Below are 23,435 nucleotides of genomic sequence, written 5' to 3'. Positions count from 1 at the left end.
TCTCCTGTCTTAGCTTCTATGCATTAACTTCCAGTAAAATCCAGAATAGAATTTAAAATCATTCTTCTACCTACAAAGCTCTTAATGGTCAGGCACCATCTTATCTTAAAGAGCTCATAGTACCTTACTACCCCACCAGAGCACTGCGCTCCCAGAATGCAGGGTTACTTGTGGTTCCTAGAGTCCCCAAAAGTAGAATGGGAGCCAGAGCGTTCAGCTATCAAGCTCCTCTCCTGTAGAACCAGGTTCCAGTTTGGGTTCAGGAGGCAGACACCATCTCCACATTTAAGAGTAGGCTTAAGACTTTCCTCTTTGATAAAGCTTATAGTTAGGGCTGGCTCAGGTGAGTCCTGAACCATCCCTTAGTTATGCTGCTATAGGCCTAGACTGCTGGGGGATTTCCCATGATGCACTGAGCTCCTCTCTCCTCTACTTTCTCTCCCTCTGTATGCAATCTCATCCCCGACTTCTTCCCTTTCCCGTAGTCTTGTGCTTTCTCGTCCCTCTCCTCTCTCCTCCTATCACTTCCTGCAGGTTTTCTGGCTCTGGAGCTGTGGAGTCTGGATCTGTGGTTGCGGGTCACCTGCTGCCCCCGTGTTCCTGCTCGACACCCTCTGCTGCAACGACTATTGTTACTAGTCCTATTGTTATTATTGTTATTAGAATCATTAACATTACGATTATTATCATTAACACTACTATAAATATCTGTACCATTTTTCATTCAGTCTATAGCAACATTGCCGTTAGTGTCTGTACCTCTGTGTGTATATTGTGTAGGCTGGCTTCCTCCCCTCTCTCTCTCCTTCCATCCCTCTCTCTCTCTCTCCTTCACCCCCAACCGGTCGAGACAGATGGCCGCCCACCCTGAGCCATGGTTCTGCTCGAGGTTTCTGCCTCTTCACAGAAAGTTTTTCCTTGCCTATGTTGCCTAGTACTTGCTCTTGGTGGGAACTGTTGGGTTTCTGTAAATATCATCACAGAGTATGGTTTAGACCTGCTCTTTTAGGAAAAGTGTGCTGTGGCTGGGTGGGTGCTGTCGTTTAGTATCCTTTGGGCTCTGAAGGCTCCTCACCTCACCGCTATCACTGATGCTCCGGAGATGGGTACCAATGATCTTCTGAGCAGTTTTAATCACCCACTGCAGAGCCCTCCGGTCCTGAGCCATGCACATCCCATGCCAGTTAGTGATGTTTCCAGTCAGGATGCTTTCTACTGCTCCTCTGTAAAAGCTGACAGGAACTTGGCACGGGAATTTGGCATTCTTAAGCTTCCTTAAGAAATACAGTTGTTTCTGAGCTTTCTTCACCAGCGTGGAGATGTGAGACGACCATGTCAGGTTCTCTGTGATGCTGATTCCCAGGAACCTGAAACTATTCAGCTGCTCCACCTCAGCGCCACTGATGTAGACAGGAGAGTGTGTCTTTATCTCCTGTTTCCTGAAATCAATGATCAGCTCCTTGGTTTTGCTGATGTTGAGCAGTAGGTTGTTGAGCACCACTCTGCAAGATTATCAATTTCCTCCCGATATGAAGTCTCATCTTTGTTTGAAATCCGGCCGATGATGGTGGTGTCGTCTGCAAACTTCACAGCAGAGTTCCTTTCATGTCGGGGGATGTAGTTGTGGGTGTACAGCATGAACAGGAGGGGGCTGAGCACACAGCCCTGGGGGGCTCCGGTCTTGAGCACTAGAGTGGAGGAGGTGAGTCCACCAATCCGAACTGACTGGGGTCTGTTTGTGAGGAAGTCCAATATCCAGTTGCAGAGTGTTGTATTTAAACCCAGAGTGCAGAGTTTGCGGATCAGTTTCATGGGGAGATTGTGTTGATACTGAGCTAAAATCCACAAACAGCATTCTGATGTAGGTGTTGTTTTTCTCAAGGTGTGTGAGGGCTGAGTGGAGGGCAGAGATGGCATCCTCTGTGGACCTGTTGGTTCTTAAAGCAAACTGGTGAGGGTCCAGGCTGGCTGGATGTTGTCAGACTCTTATTTGACGGTAGCACTTAAAGTTTTATTTGTTGAGCAGCACAAGAATTATTCATTAAACACATTTATAATTTAACACAATTCTTTTTTAAAAATCCTAAGATGGAGAAGGTCATGTGGATATATATATAACACTTCAGGATTGTTTTATAGATGTACCCCTGATGATCTCTGGGGACATGCCACAAACTACAGTCTCTAATCCCTTGGGCTATTATATTGGATTACATTGAGAGTACATATATTAGTGATATTGTGTTCACTCCTTGTTAAGGTCATGTTAGACAATTTTTAAGTGCCTTATATGATAATACACTGTAATATTATGATAGTACTAATTATGGCCTGGCACAATTGCGACATAATCCATCTGATTTGTATATTAGATTGTGAATCATACAAAAACACAGTGAATCATAGCAAGTCTTCTGAGCTCTTAAATGCTTCCCCAGAGATAGTCTAAAAACCATAGTTGGCTTAGAACCTGCCTGAGTGAAAAACCTCATTATTGGCTGGCGCAGTGAGGACACTCTTGTTTGATCTCCCACCGTTGAATAGATTATTAAAAAAGTTGATGGAGGGATTTTTTTCCCTCCCATGCCACTAAAAGGAGGAGATTCTGGCAGATAGATATGTGTGATTCATATCTGGGAGAGGCTTCACACACGTACACACACAGACACACTTCCTCAAACTTGGAAGCTGACTTGTTTTGTGAGTGGCGGCAGCAACATCAAACATAACTGTGAATTAATGGAAAACTCAACCCCCCTTCCCCCAAAGTTTAGTCAAACTCAAAAGTTTCATCCAGCTGAAGTAGACTGATTTGAAATTAAAGAGGCAGAACTGGATGCGGAGGCGTGTTGAAGGGGATGGCTGTCAGACGAACATATGGCTAGTGACTGAGTGGCTAACCAGTGGCCATATGCAATCATCTAATCATGTTTATGGCCATCAAAAAGCTGTGGAGGATGATTGGCTCATCTGTAAAGCTGTCTGGCATTTATATTTAAAGCATACACCTGAGCATGTGCCTTTGTCTCTTAGCAATCTGCTGAGATTACTCCCCTGTGTCCTGTCTGATAACATTCAAAATCTACTGAGTCAATTTTTGTACAAATAAGAAAGAGGTTTGAAAGCATTTCAGTCACCTGTCCAAAGTATGAGATTCATCACTCCATATTAGTCGATTATTCACTTCCCTAGCCCTAAATCCTACCGTGTCCAGCAGATGGAAGATCTCTTTCAGTCGATGGTAAATGTCCTGGAAATCCATGTTGTCTTCATCTTTTGCAGGCTGCTCAAAGGCCCTGAGAGGAAAGGACAAATCACAGTAGATACAGTATATGGCTGTTAATTCCCTATTATTCCAAACAACGACCAGAAACTCTTGCTTTACCTCACCAGCACCTCAAATAGTGGAGAATCATTTCTTCTTTCTTTAGTGATGAAGTAAATATTGATGTGGGACTAACAGCTGGAGTTAAAGTTCTGTGTAAGATGATCTGTAAATTAGCCAGCTCAAGATCTAGAAAGGTCTCTCAAAATGTTCGGCCACAGTACTAGTGGGAGCAGTATTTCGATTCCCACTGTGACACTAATGTGTCCGTGAGCAAGACAGTTGCTTCAGAGGCCTACGACTTCTGACATACATAGCAATTGTAAGTCGCTCAGGATAAAAGCATCAGCTAAATTACAAAAAAAAGATTTTACACAGTGCAGCTTTTCTTCTGAACAGCTGTGAATTAAAGAACTTTGAAGTTGTTTGGCAACTAAAATCCAGAAGACAAACAATAAGGTAGCACAGACCTTGTAAAAAGGATGTGCATGTACTGTCCATTATCCCCAGGGTTTACGTTCATATAGGACAATTCTGCATTGGATATTCATGCTAAAGTTAGGTGGTAATGCAGGAAGAAGTGTGCCTCTCTGACCTTAGGTCAGGGTGGTAGGTGAGTGTAAAATTCATCTGACTTTAAAGCAAAAGACCAGATTTTGCATCCTGTCACAACAAATACTCTTGGCTTTTCTTTTTGCCTTGGGAGTGGAGTTCCATGTGTGAATTAGGCTTAAGATATCATTTCAAACTGACCTGTTGGTGTGAAGATTTGTGTTGCCGTCTTGTTTGACCAAACTCATGAAGTGACCCAAGAAGTGTTTCCACCTCACTGGCCCTGTTGCTCTAACACCATAGCTGCATATACACATACGCATAAAAATTATATTACGCAGAATAGATGATAGCTGGATTTTAAGATTTAAAGAGTGGAGTGCAGGGAGGTTGAGGCAGAGAAGGTAGGTCAAAAGATGGAAGACAAAAGAAAAATAAATAAATGAAATATTGCTTTCCCTACCAGCTGGTCAGCTTCTGGAAGGAGTGCGGGTTCATGGGAAATATAAAGCTGCTGAGAACTGCCCTGAGGACATCCTGTTTTACTAGGCCAGAGCGGGTGGTGTCAAAGGCCTGCAGCGCTTGCCACACCGGGGTACAGTTCATACACATCTGACAGGTAGAAGAACACACTGATGTACACACATTCATATTTTAGAGACAGATCTCTCTCTTGCTTTGTCTTTCTCTTCTCAAGAAGGCCAGGAAGTGAATCATCTCTGGTTTCTGTTGCCATGGAGAAGATCCCAGTGAAGCTCTAGGATGTGAGGGAAGAGCCAGCCTCGACTCCTTTCCCCCGTAAATTAGCCGTGATTAGCACACTAACTCAGGAGCTGATTTTTCTGGGCAAACATTTTAATTAGAAGTGTTCCCTCTGCCGTTTGCATCCTGACACGCCACTTAGAGCCAATTTCCCCTCCATCTTAAAGAGGATAATGCAGGGGAGAGGGCCAGATGGTGACATGCAAACAGGAGGAATAAAACACACAACGTCGATCAAACAAGTCTGTACCTTGTCGTAGAAAAGAGTCTGCAGCTTCCTGTGTGGCAGAGCTGATGGGGCATCACACGAGCTGGAAACTGATTCTGGTCTCTGCTTCCTGTGTTTGACTTTCTCAGGTGGAGTTGTCCCTCGGCTGGACATCTCTATAAAACACACAATCTTTAGAATAACTTTTGATAGTAGAAATTATTTTGTGGTAAATATATTTATAAACTTCAAGCCCATTGGGCGCGTTGCACGCCGTTTCAAAGAAATATGTCGTTCAACCCAGAAACTGTAACAAAATGGTGCACACCTTTTCAGACTGAACGCGCCCCTGGTCAACGTTGTGAAACTGTTGTAGTTGGGTTAGGATCAGGCAACAAAACAATTTTAGGAAAATACCCTGTTTTTTAACTAAAGTCTTAAGTCTTTTTAACTAAAGACTTTTACTTTCTTTCTCGTTGTGTTTTTTGACCCACCTGTTTACCCCATCCACCTCACTGTGCTTACTTTGTTGGTCTTTTTACTACGTCGCCTGACTCCTTTGCTCCTGTCATACAGCCAAAACTAACAACGTATATGGGTTGTAATAAGCTGCTACACAGTCGACCTACAAGAACGTTTTTCTGGTGAGGACAGGCTGTTTGATCCACTGTATCCATACCTAGCTTAGTGCAGACTGGAGCAATCTTGATGCTATGGCTATTTCCAAAGCCTAGCTTGTCCAGGAAGAGTTCGTAGGAAATGGTGGACTTGTTATTGGGACTGTAGTGATTCCACAACCTAGAAAGAAGCAAACAGATGCTGGATGATCATGTAAGCTACTGTTTCACAGACTAATGATGTCAAGCATATCCATGTCATTGACAAGATGATAAAAGAAGTCATGCTTTATGCTTGGCTTCATGTGTTCTAACAGAGCGAGAGAGAGAGAGAGTCCTGACGCTAAAAGCAATTAAAGCCATTGAAAATGAACCTGTCACACGCAATCCTCTAGAGCCGCGTCAAAAAAGTTTAGCAGCATTTCTGGAGTGGATTTGACTGCAGGGCCTGAAGTTTTAAAAGTCAATTAGCTCTCTCTCATCCTGAGACAAAGGCTGACCACAAAGTTAGTGCTAGTGATCTCGTCCTAGCTGACAGACGACCATAGGGAATACTGGAAATCAGGCCTGTGCTGGTTGCTTGACATTACCATATGCACAGATGTTAAAAAAGGATGATTAGAATTTGATTGTATGTATGCACATTTCATACGTCAGTATGTGTTCAGACATTCATCAGCTCAGGAGTAACAGTGTGTCTGTGTGTGTGTGTGTGTGTGAGTGTGAGTGTGTGTGTTTGTGTGAGAGAGAGACGATCCAGATTAGTTTAATGGTACTGAACTCCAAGCTCACTCATTACAGTAAGTAAAGCAGGTTAAGTTTAAATCGGTCTGTAAACTCTGATGGCTGTTGGACAGTTTGGGTAATAATTTTACCGTTCACCTTTGTTTATCCAACTTGGACACTTGTTCACTTGTCTGATCATCTAACTGCTCATTGTTTAGCCCTGTCTGACTTCTTTTAAGCACTGTCATCACCTTTCCAGATCTCAGCAATTATCTTGATGGATACAATGTGATTGATACTGATGGAGAGAAATGAGAAATGAAAAAATGATAGACAAAACATCAAAAACTGTATAAACCAGAATCATTTTTAAGTATAGAATTTGTCTATATATTCTGGCCTGTTGGCTGGAAAAATTTCTCGCAAGGGACGTAGACTGAGTAATTATGCTTGTATGTATGGTTTTTGGGACAGGAAATTATGCTGACTACCTGAATGTCCAGTCTACCAGTCCATGTGTGGTGTGTGTGGCCTTTCATGCTTCTGAGTTGTTGTGTCAAACTGTGTCAGATGTGTAACGCTAAAACCCACCTCTGAAACTCCTTGTCTGTCAGGTGGATGCAGTAATTATCCAGGATGCGGCGGAACTCGTGCTGCTGGATGTGTCCTTCTCGGTTGTAGTCAAACAGGTGAAACACTCTGATCACGGTCCTCAGGTTGCCTCCGATCTGTGGGGTTCACACACCATGATTGGCAGCGACAGCAACACTACGCCTTGATAATGCCTGTGAACTTCTGAACCTGACCGACTTGTGAGGCACAGCTCACAGGAACTTTCATCTCTGTGGACATGGTTATTGACATGCCTGCCTTGATCTGTGAAAGCCTGGGTCTATTCAACAAAGTGCTGACAACTGATGAGGTGGGAGAGCTAAAGAGGAGATGCAAAGATCACTGATAGACAGATTAAATAGAGAGTAGAGAAGGAGGATGGACAGACTAGACAAGAGTCGATTCACGACAACTTGACAGCTCGTTGATTTCTGGGCTAATGAGAATTTTAGCCTAAAAACAAGGTCATGGGCCAAAGAATGTTGAAAAATAGTTGTTATAGATCATCATGTGATATTACAAATTCTATTCAAACCAGTACAAATGAAACGGAGGTATACCAGGAGGCCTTATCATGGATTCAGAGTGCCTTGGTGTTTTTCCTCATTTGCCTTACTTACAGCCATTAAAAGCACCAGTTTAGACAACATATTCCACCTCTAGGGTAGTTTAGAGACATTTGTGTGGCTGTTTCTTTGATACTTGCACAGCGTTAATTTATCACTTTACAGTTTATATCTGTCCATTTTGAACCCTAACCCTGGAACTCACAGGACATGACTGTCCGCTTCCTGTACTTTTTTTAACCCAAACTATGATCTTGTGTAAAAGCGCTTTGAGTGGTCACAAAGACTAGAAAGGCGCTATACAAATACGGAGGATTTAAATTTACATCTTTCCCTAAACCTAACCGAACCTTAACCATAGCATAGTCACATCATAAAACAGATCAACTGACTGATTTTCAACAGTGATTAGAAACGATGTTTGTTGGCCTCATGGCCAAAGTATTTGTTTTGTTTAGTGCAAATTCTGTGTGGTTCCTTGGAACACAAGAAACCCTGGTTTCTGGTGCTTTGGGTGCTCAATAATCCATCTACACCTGCTCCTTGTGACTTCTGTTTCATTAGAAAATCGTACTTCTTGGACTGACTTCCCTGAACACTTATGTCGGGCCTCACATCCATGACAACAAAAATGGGCCAGACTTCACTCGCCGGATGAGCAACTCTGTTTGCTCTCTTTTCCTACCTCTATTTTTTTTGTGTGTGTGTGTTACCAACACAATTTTGGATCCCTAAAGAAACTGTTACAGAAGATGACGTTTCATTCCTGCAGAAGTACATGGATAAACTCTGTGCTTAACTGAGAAGATCACGTCTGTGTTCTACCTTCTCAACCAACGTCGACTTCACTGAATTCTTGTTGCTGCTGCCGAAGAATCAGCTTTGCCGTCGTTAGAACCGATCTGAGAGAAAAACTCTGCTGGATTTCCTAAAAGGACTGACGCATCTACTCGCTACCAAAAGTGACACGCAAGAAGCTTTAGTATGTCTGGGCAGCAGATAGTTCTATAACTTTGTTATTGTAACTTGTACAAGCTTCATGTGGTGAATTTCTGTTAAGAAACTCCAAAGGGATATTTACCTAGGCACGTTGTTTGTGTCCGGTACCAGTACCATGACTGTGTGGAAACGTGTCAGTATTTTTATCAAGCCAAGGAACACGGTAGCTGAATGCAAGTTCACTACCGTCCCTCTCATTGATAAAGTTGTAGCAACAGTAATTAGGATTTTTGGTGCTGGCTGCTGTTGGCTGAGAACAGATACAATTTCACATTCTATCTAATCCAAAGCCAGCAATGAACATTCACTGCTGGTGGCTGTAGGATAGACTGTGGTATATTGTATACAGCTTTTCTCTGTGCCTTTCTCTCCTCCTTCTGCTTACTAACCCCACATGCACACCACATGATCTAACCAGAAGCTCACCACACCTGTGACCCACAGCGGGCTAGCATCAGAGTGCGTCTCCATTTTTTTAGTTCAGGAGAGATAGATTTTCCGCCCTCTTGATCTTGAAATCACATGGTTTGATCAATCACATCTTGATTCCAAAATTAACCAGCCTCGAGCCCATTCTGAACCGGATCTGCGACCACCCACGTGGTCAGATTGTTGTATGATTTGCTTATTGGCTTTATTTCATTTTATTTAGAATAGTTAATAGTGATTTACTTGCTAAAGTTGTTGATCATTGATCTGTGCTTGAGTTGAATAAATCCTATTATAATTTTAAGAAGTTGTTGCCTGTGATTATTTGTGTATAATGTTGCAGTAAGAGTGTACGGACTCACCCTGATCTGTTTGCCATCTACAGGTGGACAAACTCTCTTTTAGACTGATCATATTTGATTATTGGTCCCTGATTCCAGGTTGTCGCCCCGTATTTATTATTTATTATTAATGATTTTGAATATTAATAGCTTTATTAATATGTATGTATATTAATATGTTGAAAACCCCAACACTTAAAACCATCTAGCATGTTTCTATTTTCCTGACATGCAGCTTCTTACTATTGAATAATGACTCTGTTGTCTCTGAGAGCAAAGGAGGAACTTTGTTTCAGTGCTGCATAATCTTTAAGGGAGGAGGTCAGGTTAGATAATAGATGAAAGTCTGACACACATCATGCCCGTCCACAAGCCCACCAATGAGAGTGTGGATCAGGTTAACCTTGTTTGTTGAGATGAAACTCACAGAAGGCACATATTGAGGGAAGAGGTAAAGGGCATGTCAAATTTAAAGAGCTGCCATCTTTAGTTTAACAGTTATAGCATTTGTGTACATTGAACATTTTCTTTAAAGCTTATCAACCAGATTAACTCTACTGCCACTGTCAAGTGCTCATATTCATTTTACTAAAAGCAAAAACAAACTGAATTAAAGTAAATGAAGAAAATAAAAAGAGGAAAAGATGATTGAGTTGTCCTGTGCATGCTTTGAAGTCAACCAGGCAAATTTGGACAGGAGCTGAATAAAACCATGTAGAAATGGACTTTACTTATGTAAGTGCTTTACACTACACATCCACCTCATTCATACACTGATGGCAGAAACTGCCATGCAAGGTGCCAACTGCACATCAAAAAGGAACTAATAATTCACACACACATTCACACACTGATGGCACAGCCTTCAGGAGCAATTTGGGGTTCAGTATCTTGCCCAAGGACACTTCGACATGCAGACTGGAGGAGCCTTCTGATTAGTGGACAACCCGCTCTACCTCCTGAGCCACAGCCGCCCACTTGAGATTGTTAAAGCTCAGTTGAAGTCACTCACTCAGTCTGAGTGGGCGCCAAAGCCAAGTCCGGCCTGTCCCGCCTTCCAATGTCTCCGCCATGCACCAGCTCGCTCCGTAGCTCCAGGGCGCTACTACTAACCACAGAGGAGCAAGAGCAGAGATACTAAATATACCCCCAGTGACTCTTGGGTAATCAGAGTCTTCTGTCGCCCAGAGAAGTCTCCGTCTAATTGCACTCTGATTAGACGAGCTGCCAAGAGTCTCAGTGAAAGGCGTGGAGGGAGTCTCCCTCATGCGCTGTACATTGTGACATTGTCACTACGAAGACAGAAAATAGAGCAGATAAGGTAAAGTCAAACAAAAATATACTAGATGCTGACTTTCCTGCACTGCACCAGACTAGGATGTTTGTGTATTTCCAGATTTCTACGTCTTTAGTTCTCTCTTGAATCACCGGGGAGGTGGGTTCTTTTGTAAAGCTGCAAAACTTTGAAAATCTCCACTTTTTGTAATCTAACAACTTTAGCTACTGTGCAAGCTTCCTTACAAGCATAACAATTAGCCTTGCATTTACACCACCTTTCATTCTGCCAGAGTCAGGGGAAAGAAGAGGCGCTGCACAGCAGCCCGTGCATTTAAAAAAAGATCAAATGAAAGTGAATTTATTAAAGACAGATATAAATATGATTCTCTTCCCCAATCTCCCTCCCTCCCGCTCCAACTTAGAGGATTCTCTGCTAATTAGAAATGTGTTAAAATCACAAAGGACGGAGAAAGGAGATCATACGGTATTAATGAACAGAGTCAGAGGGATATCATCCAATCTCCATCTCTATCTCCATCTCATCTATCCCTCTGCACACACACTCCCCCTCTCCTTTTATCTGCCTTTGTTTCCTTCTCTTCTCAATTCCCTCGCAAACTTTGTTTCTCTTTCTTCCTTCCCCTTTTGTCTTTTAGCCCATGCCTCCCTCTGCCTTTTTTCTCCTACAAATTCCTTGATTATTTAGTTGTTATCTCCAATTCCCCCTATCTATTTCTCTTTTTTCCCTCTCTCTCCACTCCCCCGTCCCTCGGCAGTGCCAGCGCTCCATTAGGCAGCTGTGTTCTGGTTGGCGTGGTTGGAGGCCTGGCACTGTGCCATGCTCAGAGTGTCTCAGCAGCCCTCGCCCATCCGTCTGCCCACCCAGCCCCTTGGTCCTTAATTAATGAAAGCTCTGTTGTTTTTGTTTACTGGCCTGTTATATTCTAATCCAGCGAGCCCGGCTCGTGCGTGCCCGTCCTTCCTCGATGTTACCCTTTCATCTGATTAGTATGATCTCAACAACCGTGACCCAAAGCTTTGATTGTGTATTCTCAGCCTTTCTGCTCCTAATGTCTCTTGCACTTGTAAAGGGTCGTTTCACCCAAAGAAAAATGAAAAGCATATTTCTTCACTCACCTCTCTAATATCTAGCCACCTCGATTTTGAGATTCTCTCTCTAAAGGGGATGAACGGAGTTCTGTTTGTGGTGCTCACAGCACTGAGCAATGACATTTAAAAAAAATCTAAGTAGCATCTCTTTCCAGACACCATGTTCCTAAGACACATAACACACACATTTAATTTTCAAAGGGACTATTTCTTCAGTAGAAAGAAGTTCCATTGAAAACTGTTCACAGTGAGGTCTATCCAGAGTAGCTGGGACAGGTGACTGACAGTTGGAGCAATTCAGAAACTCTCCTAGTTGAATCAGAGCATGAGAAACTGCGTATGAAAATATCTGGTTCTATGTTTTAAAGACTAAGGTTCCATTCACATTGCTGTGGAGACCAGGGGCCGTGGGATGTACATTTCATCATCTTCCCATGACTGTAGATGCAAATCATATGTCCAGATAGCACGTTTTTGACTAGAGCTATATGACTACAGAGGTGCATTACAGTAAGAATACATCCAATCACAGAGCTTAAAATTCTGTTGTATATACAGCTAGAAATTACACTTGGTAGAAACTTTAAACAGTCAGAAGTTTAAATCAGTTCATGTTTTTTTTCATGTCATTCTGGGTCAATTCTGGATTAATACTAATACTGATTAATGCAATTATGGCACCGTGTTTTGTTCCAAAGTGCAACGAAAAAAGCATTTTGAATTTGTCATAGCTTTGATTCACATCTCTGACTGTTTTTTTTTATGTAGAAGCAGTGGTTAAAGCCACTTCTCAGAGACAGACATCTTGGACAAATAAATCTGAATTTATTCATATGTGACTTTAAAACAGATTTGCTTAATTCAGCTGACCTGTTTAAATACAGGAAAATATCTTTGATGAAGAAAACCTTCTCAGCGGGGCTTAATTAGAGATGATTAATCAGTAATGTGATGTGTTTGCGCCTCCAGCCTCCCACCTCACCTGCATGTTTGTATTACTGTTTGACTTGGCAGTGTGTACGGAAGGTACAACGCATCAAAATGTTTCATTTAGACAACACATTTGTTCTTTCCCTGAGACAAAATGATGAAACCCATGGAGATTAAAACTACCAAATAAAACTCTTATGAAAGAAGAAACCTGCATCATAGAACATGACTGGATGATGGCACACACATCACATGTCAAAACTCTCTGCCATTACCTAATGTCACACATTAAGCTGCATTCAGTATTTTCTGTCAAACTGTGCTAACTTGTAAATAGTCATTAACGACAAAGCTTTAAAAGACACCGACTCTCCTCTCTCTGTCAGCCAGAGCTCTGCCATGCTTGATCTAACCTTTCCTGTCACCATGAATTATGGGAAAGAGATGAGCAGAGGGATAGGGCGGCTCTCTCAAGAGGAGGGATGAAAGAGGAAGGTGGAGAGAGAGAAAGAGACAGAGTTGGAGGGGAATGAAGGGAGACAGTCAGATCACAATCCAGAGCAGAGGAAGAGAAACTGCTAAGAGAAAGGGAGTGTGAAGAGAAGGGAAAAGAGAGAAAAGCTACAGGAGATCAAACAGCTATCATAAAAAGCACAGAGATGAACTTTCTTTGTCTGTCAATTACAGGGCTAATATCTCTCTGGTTGGGCTCCAGAGTGCCAGAGACAGGAGGCATTAAAGTGGAGCTCAGAGGGATAATAAGGGGCTCTGGGACCATTCTTCTGCCTCATTCCCTATCCAAACATTAGTATTACAAAGGCACTACATAGCCTAAACAACATGGAGGGTCTACAAAAGTGCTTCCCCTAAAATAGATGCAGATTAGAACACAGACCTCAAGCCAGACCATTTGATGAAGATTAACTCCTGGGAATCCCCATATGGGAAGCTTCCTGCTGTTGTGTTGGTTTCTTCACGAACTATAAGGAGAGCACTGCTTTACAGAATCTCAGTTGAAAATATAGATCAGAAGAACAGAAAATTGTGATTTTGTCACTACTCTCTTTGTCTCTTTTTATTATTTTGGTATCCTGCATTAGCATATTGATGGAATTAGGAGGCACCCACTTTGCATACATTGAACATTTGCGTTACATTTGGTTTCTGTCCACATGCTAAGGCTTTTTGTTTCAGAAAGAAACACCCGAGAGAAAGGGGCACATTAGCTTACATGCAAGTTTGAATTGTTCAAGACAAAAAAAGAGAGAGCACGACCACTTTTATGTGGAGTAGGCGGGATCTCAGATTTAATTGGATAGTGGCTGTGTAATGACCAATAATGTAATAAAGGTAAATAGTAGAGTTGCAAAGTTCCTCCATCCAAGTCAAACACAGCATTTTATAAAATATGAAAACGAAAGAAATTGACGTGAAGTAGTTCATATTTTGGGACTGTGAACTTAGTTCAAAAATATAATTTGTGAACTATAAACATTAGCTAGTTCATTTTTATCTGTGTTAATTTTAGCTAGCTCTTGTGAAGTGTGCCCTTGCACAACACCGCTTTTTCGGTTTAAAATTCCAGTTTATCCTTCAATCAATTAATTTAACCAGATTAACATCAGATGAGGCGGCGATGATTACATGTCCTTTCAAATATGAGGAAATTAAAGAAACTATACTCAAACTTAAAAACAACAAATCTCTGGGAATAGACAGTTTCCCCGGAGAATACTACAAAACATATATAAATGAACTAGTCCCAGTCTTGGGAAGGGTATATAACTACGCTCTAACACGGGGTGACCCACCACAGTCGTGCTCGGAGGCGGTGATAAGTGTTATTCAAAAAGAAAATAAAGACCCAACTCAATGCATGTCTTACCGCCCAATCAGTCTCCTATGTGTGGATTTTAAAATCCTCACCTCAATAATAGCAAGCAGAATCCAAAAACATATTGCCAAACATGTGAAGCCAGACCAAACAGGCTTTATTCAAACAGACAGGGAGCTGATAATGTGAGAAGAGCCCTGAACCTGCAAGTGATTGCTGCTAGGAGAGATGCTCCGTCAATGCTTCTCAGCTTAGATGCTGAGAAGGCGTTTGACAGAGTAGACTGGACTTTTTTAGGACAGACCCTTAGTTATATAGGTTTCAATGAAACATTTGTAAAGTGGATTAAAGTGTTCTATAAAGATCCCAAATCCAGGGTTAGGGTAAATGGACACTGCTCAAAATTCTTCCCCGTCAGACGGGGTACGCACCAGGGAGACTGTCTATCACCATCCTGGATTTAGATACTTGGGGGTGGTCCTTACACCAAAAACAACAGAACTATTTCCCTCAAATTATGGTAAGTTGGTTAAAGACATTGATAGTGATTTAAGTAGATGGGTGTGCATTTGTCACTCTTCATTAGGATCGAGGCAGTGAGGATGAATGTCCTGCCGAGTCCCTACCAATCCTAGTACCACAATCCACATTTAAACAACTAGAAAAACTAATATTGAAATTTATCTGGCAAAACAGAAGACCAAGAATAAGGCTGAAATTATTAATGACAACAAAAGAGAAAGGTGGTCTTTACCTAATCTAAGACTCTACTACTGGGCGGCACAGCTCAGAGCAATGGTGGCGTGGATGGTTAGGGATACGGCAACAGGATGGGTGTCTATTGAACAGAACTCCCTACTGGGAGTATCATTTTTGACTCTTCCATTTCTTAGCCACCACTCCCGGAAAAAAATTTAAATCGGTAATATATGGATCAAACATACACTGAGGGCTTGGACTCTAATACAAAAGCAAACAAGGGGAGCGGCGGCCCTGTCAAGAGCCATGCCCATCCTAGGAAATATTGAGGTCCTCCCATCCATGTCTGATATTGCATATAAAAGATGGAATGAAAGAGGACTGAAAATAATTAATCAGCTACTTGATGAAAATATATTCAAATCTTTTTCCCAATTGCAGGACAAATTTGCCCTGCCCACGAGTGACCTATACAGATATCTACAGATAAGACACTATATCACAAAACATACGGATTTGAATTATGTTAAAAGGGAACCTATTAACGTAGAAACGTATTTCATAAACGTGGCTGAGGATCATATATCATAAAAAAACGCATATCTCGTATCTACAAAATGTTAATGCTAGACATAGCGTGCAACAGCCTGCACATTAAAGGCCAATGGGAATGCAATTATAAGCAATGAGGCCTGGGAAGATGCATGCTCTAGATGCCATAAAGGTGTGGGAAGCCAGTTGTGGAAAGAGTTTGACTGGAAGACGAAGATCAGGTTCTTTAGGACTCCCCTGAGAACACATGCCTTCAATAACACTTTACCCAACAATTGCTGTAGAAACTGTGGTATGGTTGGTGACCACACACACATTTTCTGGGACTGCCCGAAAATACGAATATTTTGGGAAAATGTTAGGGAGGAAATGGGAAAAATCCTAGGTTTGAACATTGCTTTAGATCCCCTACTTTTTCTATTGGAAATGCCGCTTAAACAAACGTTTACTACTGATCTGTTATATAATACATATTCTACTGATGGTGGCAAAGAAAATTATTACTATTAATTGGATGAAGACTGACCCGCCTTGGATCAACCAGTGGTTGCAGAAAATCAAACATATATATTTGATGGAACACGTGACTGCCCAGCTACAATTAAAACTGCCCACTTTTAAGGGGAAATGGAGGCTAATCTCTTCATACCTTGGACAGGATCCCCCTAGCACACCACCTTGAGTTATATGAGGTGATCTGATGTGCCTGGCTAGGAGTGAAGGGTAACTAGCCCATAAGACTGTGAAAACATGGATACGAATGCTTGTAAATGAATATGTCTGTTCAAGTAAATCTATGGACAATCTATGGATCTCCGCGCAATATCACGTACAGATAACTGGACACTTTCTAGATGCTATATCACTCTACTGTAAGGTTTAGGAGGGGCCAACTCCAAGGTGATTTTTTTGTTTGTTTGTTTATTTTTCTTTTCTTTTCTTATGATTTCTTTTCTTTTCTTAACAAGTCCTCCAAATGAATATACAATACCAAATACATTGTTGGTCCATGTCCTCCAGAACAACACAAAAGTGTTTTCTGATGTCCCGTGAGCGGGACAACATCATTTGTCTGTGCCTTCCAAAACTGTTACAAATCACTGTTGGTAAACAAACAGGTTTTATAATATGACAACATTATGATTAAGGTTTGATTAAGTTTTCAAATAAATACTAATAATAAAAGTACTGATAAGAAAATAGTAAAGGGTAACATCAGTATTTTTCAACCTGGACCGTATTTATATATTTCCAGTTTTTTTTGTCCATGTAACTAATGCGTGCTGCGGTCAGCAGCGGTGAAACAGGGATGCAATGTAATCTTTCCAGTAATACTACAGCAAACACAATAGCAATAATATGTAAACACTAGGGCTGTAACGGTTATGAAACCAACATCCACGGTCTTGTGGGTTGTTAGCGGGTATATATCTATTACTATTTCTAGTAGGTTATTTCTTAATTCACCATTTTAATTCTGCTTCATTCTCCACCTTATTTTAGTGTTTACTCAATACTTCAATCTGCTTATATTGTTTTTCTCCAGACTCACACACACTCCAACACCTACACTTCTAGTCTCTTACTGCAAACACAACTCCCTGTAAGTGTCTGCTCTGCTGACTGTTCTACATCAGCAGTATGTTTTAAAAAATCACAAAAAGACACAGAACTGGTCTGCCGGCAAATAAAAAACTGAATGTGTCCATTTCTGAACGTAAACTCATGCACTGTTGTGTTAAACTCAATATAAACTACTAAAATAACAGGAAGGAGTACACGTTATGAAGAAAGGCAGCAAGGAAACAATGCCGGGCATGAAAGATGAGACACTAAAGTAACAGAGGTCATGACTCCCAGGCACAGACAGCAATGTGGGAACATTTTGGTTAACCAGTGGAGGATAGGGATGGCAATCATGGTCCCAACAGTCCCAAGTATGTTTTTCAGCATGGGTGTTGGTAAAACGTCTACAGGGCTTGAGGAGGTTTTCATACTGCCTGCCAGATCGTGAGGTCTTGCAGGGAAATGGGAGTAAAACAGTCCAAAATTGGTGGCCGAGTTGAAAAAGCAGAAGTGGGCACAGAAGAGGAGACAATGCTAGCCCTGACATCTCTAAAGGTATCCACAGAGACAGAGAAAGTTGCTGCAATCATTATCAGAAAAGATAGGCACATCAGGAGGTGCAGCAGTGACAATGTTGTTGATTTTGTCAAACGGGACGGGAGAAATTAATGTGTCGGAGTATGAAGCCCTTGCATCCTTAACTGTTAATGATAATCTTTGGTAAAAAGTCGCTCTACCCTCCAATATTTACGCCAGAAATAACGAATGGTGTCATTTAACCAGGGGGATGTCTCATTACTCTGGACTGAAGCCAGCCAGGAGGCTGAGGAGTCTGCTGAAGAGACCAACTGTCGGAATGGGACCTGAGATATACACTGACTTTATACATACTTTATATACTCTGAAGACTTTGTCCTTCTTCCCTGGACAGCTGAAGCCACCAGAGCTCCTCCTTAACACAGCGAACACATATTTTGTGGTATTTATATATTAAATCCTTATGGGAATACTATAATGTTGTTTGTAAGGCCAGCCCCCCTGACAGGACGTCTGTCTATATAATGACGTCATACTAAATGGTGCGTCTTCTTCATGTTTTTTGTATTCATTTGAATGGCCATGATAACTTATATCCAATATAAGTACGTCAAAGCAGACACAGCAACACAGTCAACTACAGGAACTAATGCATGAGAACTGAAGGAGAGGAAGAGAAAGACAGCTCCTAGACGAGAGAGAGATGTACCCACAACCAGTTCATCACTTTCTAATAATGCAGCGCAGTGAGGATCCAGACGTTTCACTGAGGAGATAGCGTCTGTGTGTCTGTCTCTGAGAATCCAGTCTGCAATGGAGTTCAGAACCTTCATTGACAAACCACAGAGCTGCAGAGTAACATTAGGCTTCGTTATCAGAGAAGGTTTTAGATCACGTCAACTCTTCTGTCTATACTCGCACGCTCCCTGTCTCTCTCTCTTTCTCCCTATTTTTTATTGTCAATTGATGGTTTTTATTTAGGGATGCTGAGGAGGTTGCAGCTCCCCTTCTTCCCGTGCCCATGTCTCTACACATTAAGTGAAATAAGTGGCCTTAGTTTATTTTAAAAGCAGCTGAATTATTTAATTCCTGCATGTTAGTCAGGGCCCTTTGTCGTTAACAATGTCACCTGACTTTCTCCTTTTCTCATAGTTTGCTCATAATTCCTCGAGGGTACTGTCACTCAACATAAACATACTGTATGTCAGTGGGGGAAAGACAGCTGACAGTTACATGCTCAGGAGTTTGGGCACCCATGGATAATAGAGAGGACCCATGCTGTCCAATTAAAATAAACAGAGGGTAATCTTTTTTTGTGTGGGCTAAACCTGTGTCCGTCCTGTGTACAATCCTGTACAACACACCCTGTTTTACATGTTTAAAAACATGTTACATGTTAAAAACATGTTAAAAACATGTAAAGCAGGCAGGTAGAAGGCGATTTGTAGTCTTAGCAATGTCACTCAATCAACAACTGGAGTGAGAGAGCTTATATAGCCGCATTTCAAAAATTGGCAGATTCAGACAGACTGACAAAGATTAGTTACAACTTTCCAAAAATGGGATTAGAATAACAGAGGAAACACACTGATCCATCAGGAGCAGACAGAAATTTGATTGAACGTTGGTCCTGCCTCATTTGTTATTTTTTCATTTTTAACACAATTCAGCTGCAGCTTGACTGTATTAACTAAACATAAAACAACACAACCGTTTCAAAATATTACAGGTTTTAATTCCATGAAAACAGAGTTTTCATATAGATAAATCCATTAAAAGCACATTGTGTCAGTACATTTGACACAATACAGTATGCTACATTTCAGATTTGTAGCATACTGGTTGATTTCAAAGATCCCAAATGATCTCTCATTGATTTTTATCAGCTTTATTTTATTATTCAGACATTTCCTTTCATATAAACTTGTTTTGTAACTTAATATAATTACTTATGTTATCAAGTTGACTACGGACAGCTCACTCCATGCAGTTACCTCTACTTTCCACAAGGTGGCAAACATCCTTTGATGTTTGGTGAACTGGCTGTGCAGAGATACCTAAGAAACCCTGTTTCTATTAGCCAGTTCACCACCTGTCCTAAAGAGTAAACATGCAAAGAGTTTAAAGAAATGTGTCCTGAGGGTTTATGTTGTTCAAATAGATGAAAACATTTTTCTGCTCTATTTTGTTTCTGTCATCAGCATGCAGTGCTATTTAATTAGAGCAGCAACACATTTGTCTTTTCTTTTGAATAAATTTGAATGTATCGTATATTTCATTTGGTGGGTGATGTATTAGGGGGTATTTATGCTCGAGATCGTAATGATGTTTATAAGTTTAGACTTCTGCAAGATTGTGGTATGAATCTGAATGTGAACATAGGTGCAGTTTAATTAGCTTTATGGATGGTTTATTTGAATTTAGCTTGGTTGTACCCTCATTAATAAGTGCTTTGCGTGCTGAACATTTACACAGTGACTAGGTATTATTCAAGAATGTCCTAACTTGGGGAATAATTGTTTAATAGTTGTATTTAACTCATTGTATCAATCATCCTATGTACTTGTACTCTCTTAAGTCTTAATGTGTGAACCTGTACATAAGTGCTGATATATTTCATGTCTTTATAGTTTTCACAGTGTTTTCTACAGCGCCTGAGATGATTAGTGACAAGAGGAAAAATACACCATGAAGCATCAGTTTGAGACAGTCTGCATATTACTTATCCAATCCAAGGGCTGTTACAGTGTCTGACTCTCTCCTAAAAACCCCAGTGACAGAGGGCTTCCTCTACTGCATAAAGAAGGGTAATAACATTACATTACATTTTTGAGCATTTCATGGTTTTGTTGCAGACAGTAGAGAGACGACAGGAAATGAGGGAGAGAGAGATGCAACAAAGGTGCCTGGTCGAACTCGACCTGGGGATTTTGCAGTTCATGGTCAGCACTTTAAACCCTAAGTTTGTTTCATTTGTCTTTTTCCATGTACATGTGCAAAAACACAGCTTATGTGAAGTAAATAATGCAAAGAATGCAACACAAATGTTCATGTGGCCCTTAATTCACCTTACTGGCATTTGAAATTGCTTTCCCCACACTTTCTGCTGTAGCACCAAACACAGAGGAAGAAAGGATTAAAGGTGGGGTGAGCAATTGTAATCCAGTACTTCTTTTTGCCAGACGCAGTGAAGATCTTCCACTAGCTGTCCGTTGTGTGTGCTGAAACGAATCCAGTGTTTGTAAACAGAGCCAGGGCTGGCTTTGTAAAAACAACACTCCTCCATGTTGTGTGTGTCAGTGACATTAAATGTCTTACCCACGGACTTTCAGCTTGCTTTCTTGTTCGCCAAGACATGCGGTTGTTGTGGTGTTAGCTATAGCAGCAGGAGAGTTGTGAGTATCACAGTCTGGAGCTGCTGTGCTTCTCTAGGACCGTCTCCTCTCTGCATGATAGGCCCCATCCACACTACTGGGTTTTCGTTTCGAGACCTTTTGCTACATTTGGCTAAAACGGCAAAAATGAAGAGCTAAAACGGAGAAGTTCGGAAACACTGCCGACCCCGTTTGCCGAGAGCGTTTTAGTGAAGACGGGCAAAAATAGAGGAATTTAGAAACGATGACGCAGATGCTCATGTTTGGCTCTCTGATTGGGTCTTAAGTCATGCAAAGCAGACACACAATGCTACTGACAGAGTTTTTGATTTGGTATTTATATTTTGTGCAAATAACTTTACAATGGCTCACAGTCTGTTTTCCGCCGCCACAGCATTTTAACTCCCGTGTTACATTCATAGTACAGGACAGTAACAGTCCCAGCTCATTATTGATCCAGGCGGTTCTTTGTCTGCATTACTTTATTCTTTCGCCAAATCTTCTGTAACTACGAAAGCGTAGCCTCTGCGTAGCCCCCTACTCTACGCCGCCTGACGTGCACCTCCTCAAAAATGTAACTACACGTCGAGTCGACGTGGACCATAAGCTCTGTGATTGGTCAGCTGGGTAGCCTCGCAATGCCTTCGAGCCGACAGGAAGTACTCCGTGCTTTGAAGTAACTTTTACTAGCGGCCAAAACGGCGGCTGTAACACGGTGGATCAATATATTTGACCGTCACAACCCGATCGAAATGACTCGTTTCGCTATCAGAATGTGATCCACTTGGTCGATAACATTTGAAAAGGCTACACCAGCCGCACATATACAATTTTACCCCCTTTCACGTTAGCGGAGGGCTAAACCAGATGTTAGCCTGCTCAGCCGGCAAAAGTCAACACAGTGGACACCGACGTGCAGAGCCTACGCCGTGGCTAAGCACGTAGACCCTACGCAGGAGTATAAATCAAGCTGTAGTCATACAGAGACTAGGCGATACAGCTTTAACATGTTGCGCGCGCTCCTACAGACGGCAATCAGTTTTCGCTGGACAATCACTTTACGGCATGACACTTGTTTGCTCTGCTGTCCAGTCTTTCTGGCCACTTAAAATCCATGCAGTTTATGGTAAAATCTGATTTCAGGTCCGTTAACACCTTATACAGTCTATGATTAAAACACAGTTAAAAACGGGGACATTTGCGGGGACAGCTCCAGGTGGGTACAGGCCACCAAAACCGTGGACTGTCTAGTCACCCTATGCTACAGTTTGCTAACTCACAACAGCTAGCGTTGGCTACATTAATTGCTGTGTCACTGTTCGGTCTATATCCTGGTATTTGTCATGTTATTGGATTTCTCCAGAATCACTTACCCCACCTTTTAAGCAGACAAAACAAAAGTAAATTTTTTGTAACAGTTCAAATTGAAGAAGTCAGTGTTTTCTTCAAAATTCAGCAGTTAACAGCTGTATCATAATGCTGACTCATCCACGTCTGACCCCTATGAAATGTAACGCTGCCACCAACTGTGAATAAGTACTCACAAAATACTTGAAATGGGCCACAGATCGGTGTTTAGGAATCCCAACGAATGAAAGTTATGAACAAAACCCAGAGAAGAGATTAAGACACAGATGGAGTTAATAACAGTTGAGAAACATCCTTCATTCTATCTTTGAATGGCTGTGTGTGTGTCTGTGTGTGTGCAGTGATCTTAATTGAATATTGATAAGTGAGACAAGCACATGGGGTAAACAGCTGTGACTGGTACTTCATCATATGTGTGTGTGCATTTCTCATTATCAGTCCCAGCTGGTCCTCCAAGACGACTCATCAGACAGTGACCGTTCACGTGCGTGTGCGCACACACACATACACACACACACTCACACACACACACACACACACACACACACACACACACACACACACACACACACACACACACACACACACACACACACACACACACTTATTACAGTAATTGACAGAGATCAAAGTCACCAAAACTGTACTGCAGAGAGGATTCCCTGGTGGCTTTCTTGTTTATTCAGTAAACAGCCCTCAGAAGATCAGATTTATTCAGCACAACTTTCTCTTAAACACAGCCTCTTTTTGTCCCTCAGAGAGGTCACTACCTGGGTAGGCCAACATCCTCATACTGTGGCTGTGACAACAGAACCATTTGTCTTTGTAACAGAAGTCCAATGCAGAGTGTTTATGGAGATGGATTTAGAAGTGACTGGCATTTGTTTGGATAGAAGGAGGTAGTGTATGTAGAGGCTTTATGATTGCATCACAAGTCTCCTAGCAACCACAGTTGGTGCCATAAAGGAGGACCATTGGAGAATTGGCTGTGCGTGAACAACTGCTAAATATACCGATGGAAGAAAAGCGAAACAATCACTACTGGAGGGA

At 41.6% G+C, this 23,435-nt stretch overlaps 1 protein-coding gene across 1 annotated transcript in view; it reads right to left on the bottom strand.

Annotated features, from left to right (window-relative positions):
* Positions 1–23,435, bottom strand: part of LOC119918512 (EF-hand calcium-binding domain-containing protein 6-like) — a 72,268-nt gene that overhangs the window by 35,118 nt on the left and 13,715 nt on the right. Inside the window, exons 8-13 of the mRNA XM_038739290.1 lie at positions 6,782–6,918; positions 5,527–5,645; positions 4,890–5,023; positions 4,341–4,489; positions 4,079–4,180; positions 3,206–3,296 (exon numbers count right to left, since the gene is read on the bottom strand). Of these exons, the coding sequence (XP_038595218.1) occupies positions 3,206–3,296; positions 4,079–4,180; positions 4,341–4,489; positions 4,890–5,023; positions 5,527–5,645; positions 6,782–6,918 (732 nt within the window). The remainder of the gene's footprint in view (positions 1–3,205; positions 3,297–4,078; positions 4,181–4,340; positions 4,490–4,889; positions 5,024–5,526; positions 5,646–6,781; positions 6,919–23,435) is intronic.

Source organism: Micropterus salmoides, unplaced genomic scaffold, assembly GCF_014851395.1.
Source record: "Micropterus salmoides isolate LMB-PRFRI ecotype aquatic unplaced genomic scaffold, ASM1485139v1 Ms_hic_scaffold_23, whole genome shotgun sequence".
Lineage (NCBI taxonomy): Eukaryota > Metazoa > Chordata > Actinopteri > Centrarchiformes > Centrarchidae > Micropterus > Micropterus salmoides.
Note: the sequence above shows the minus strand (reverse complement) of the source record. Positions and strands in the feature narration are given on the sequence as shown.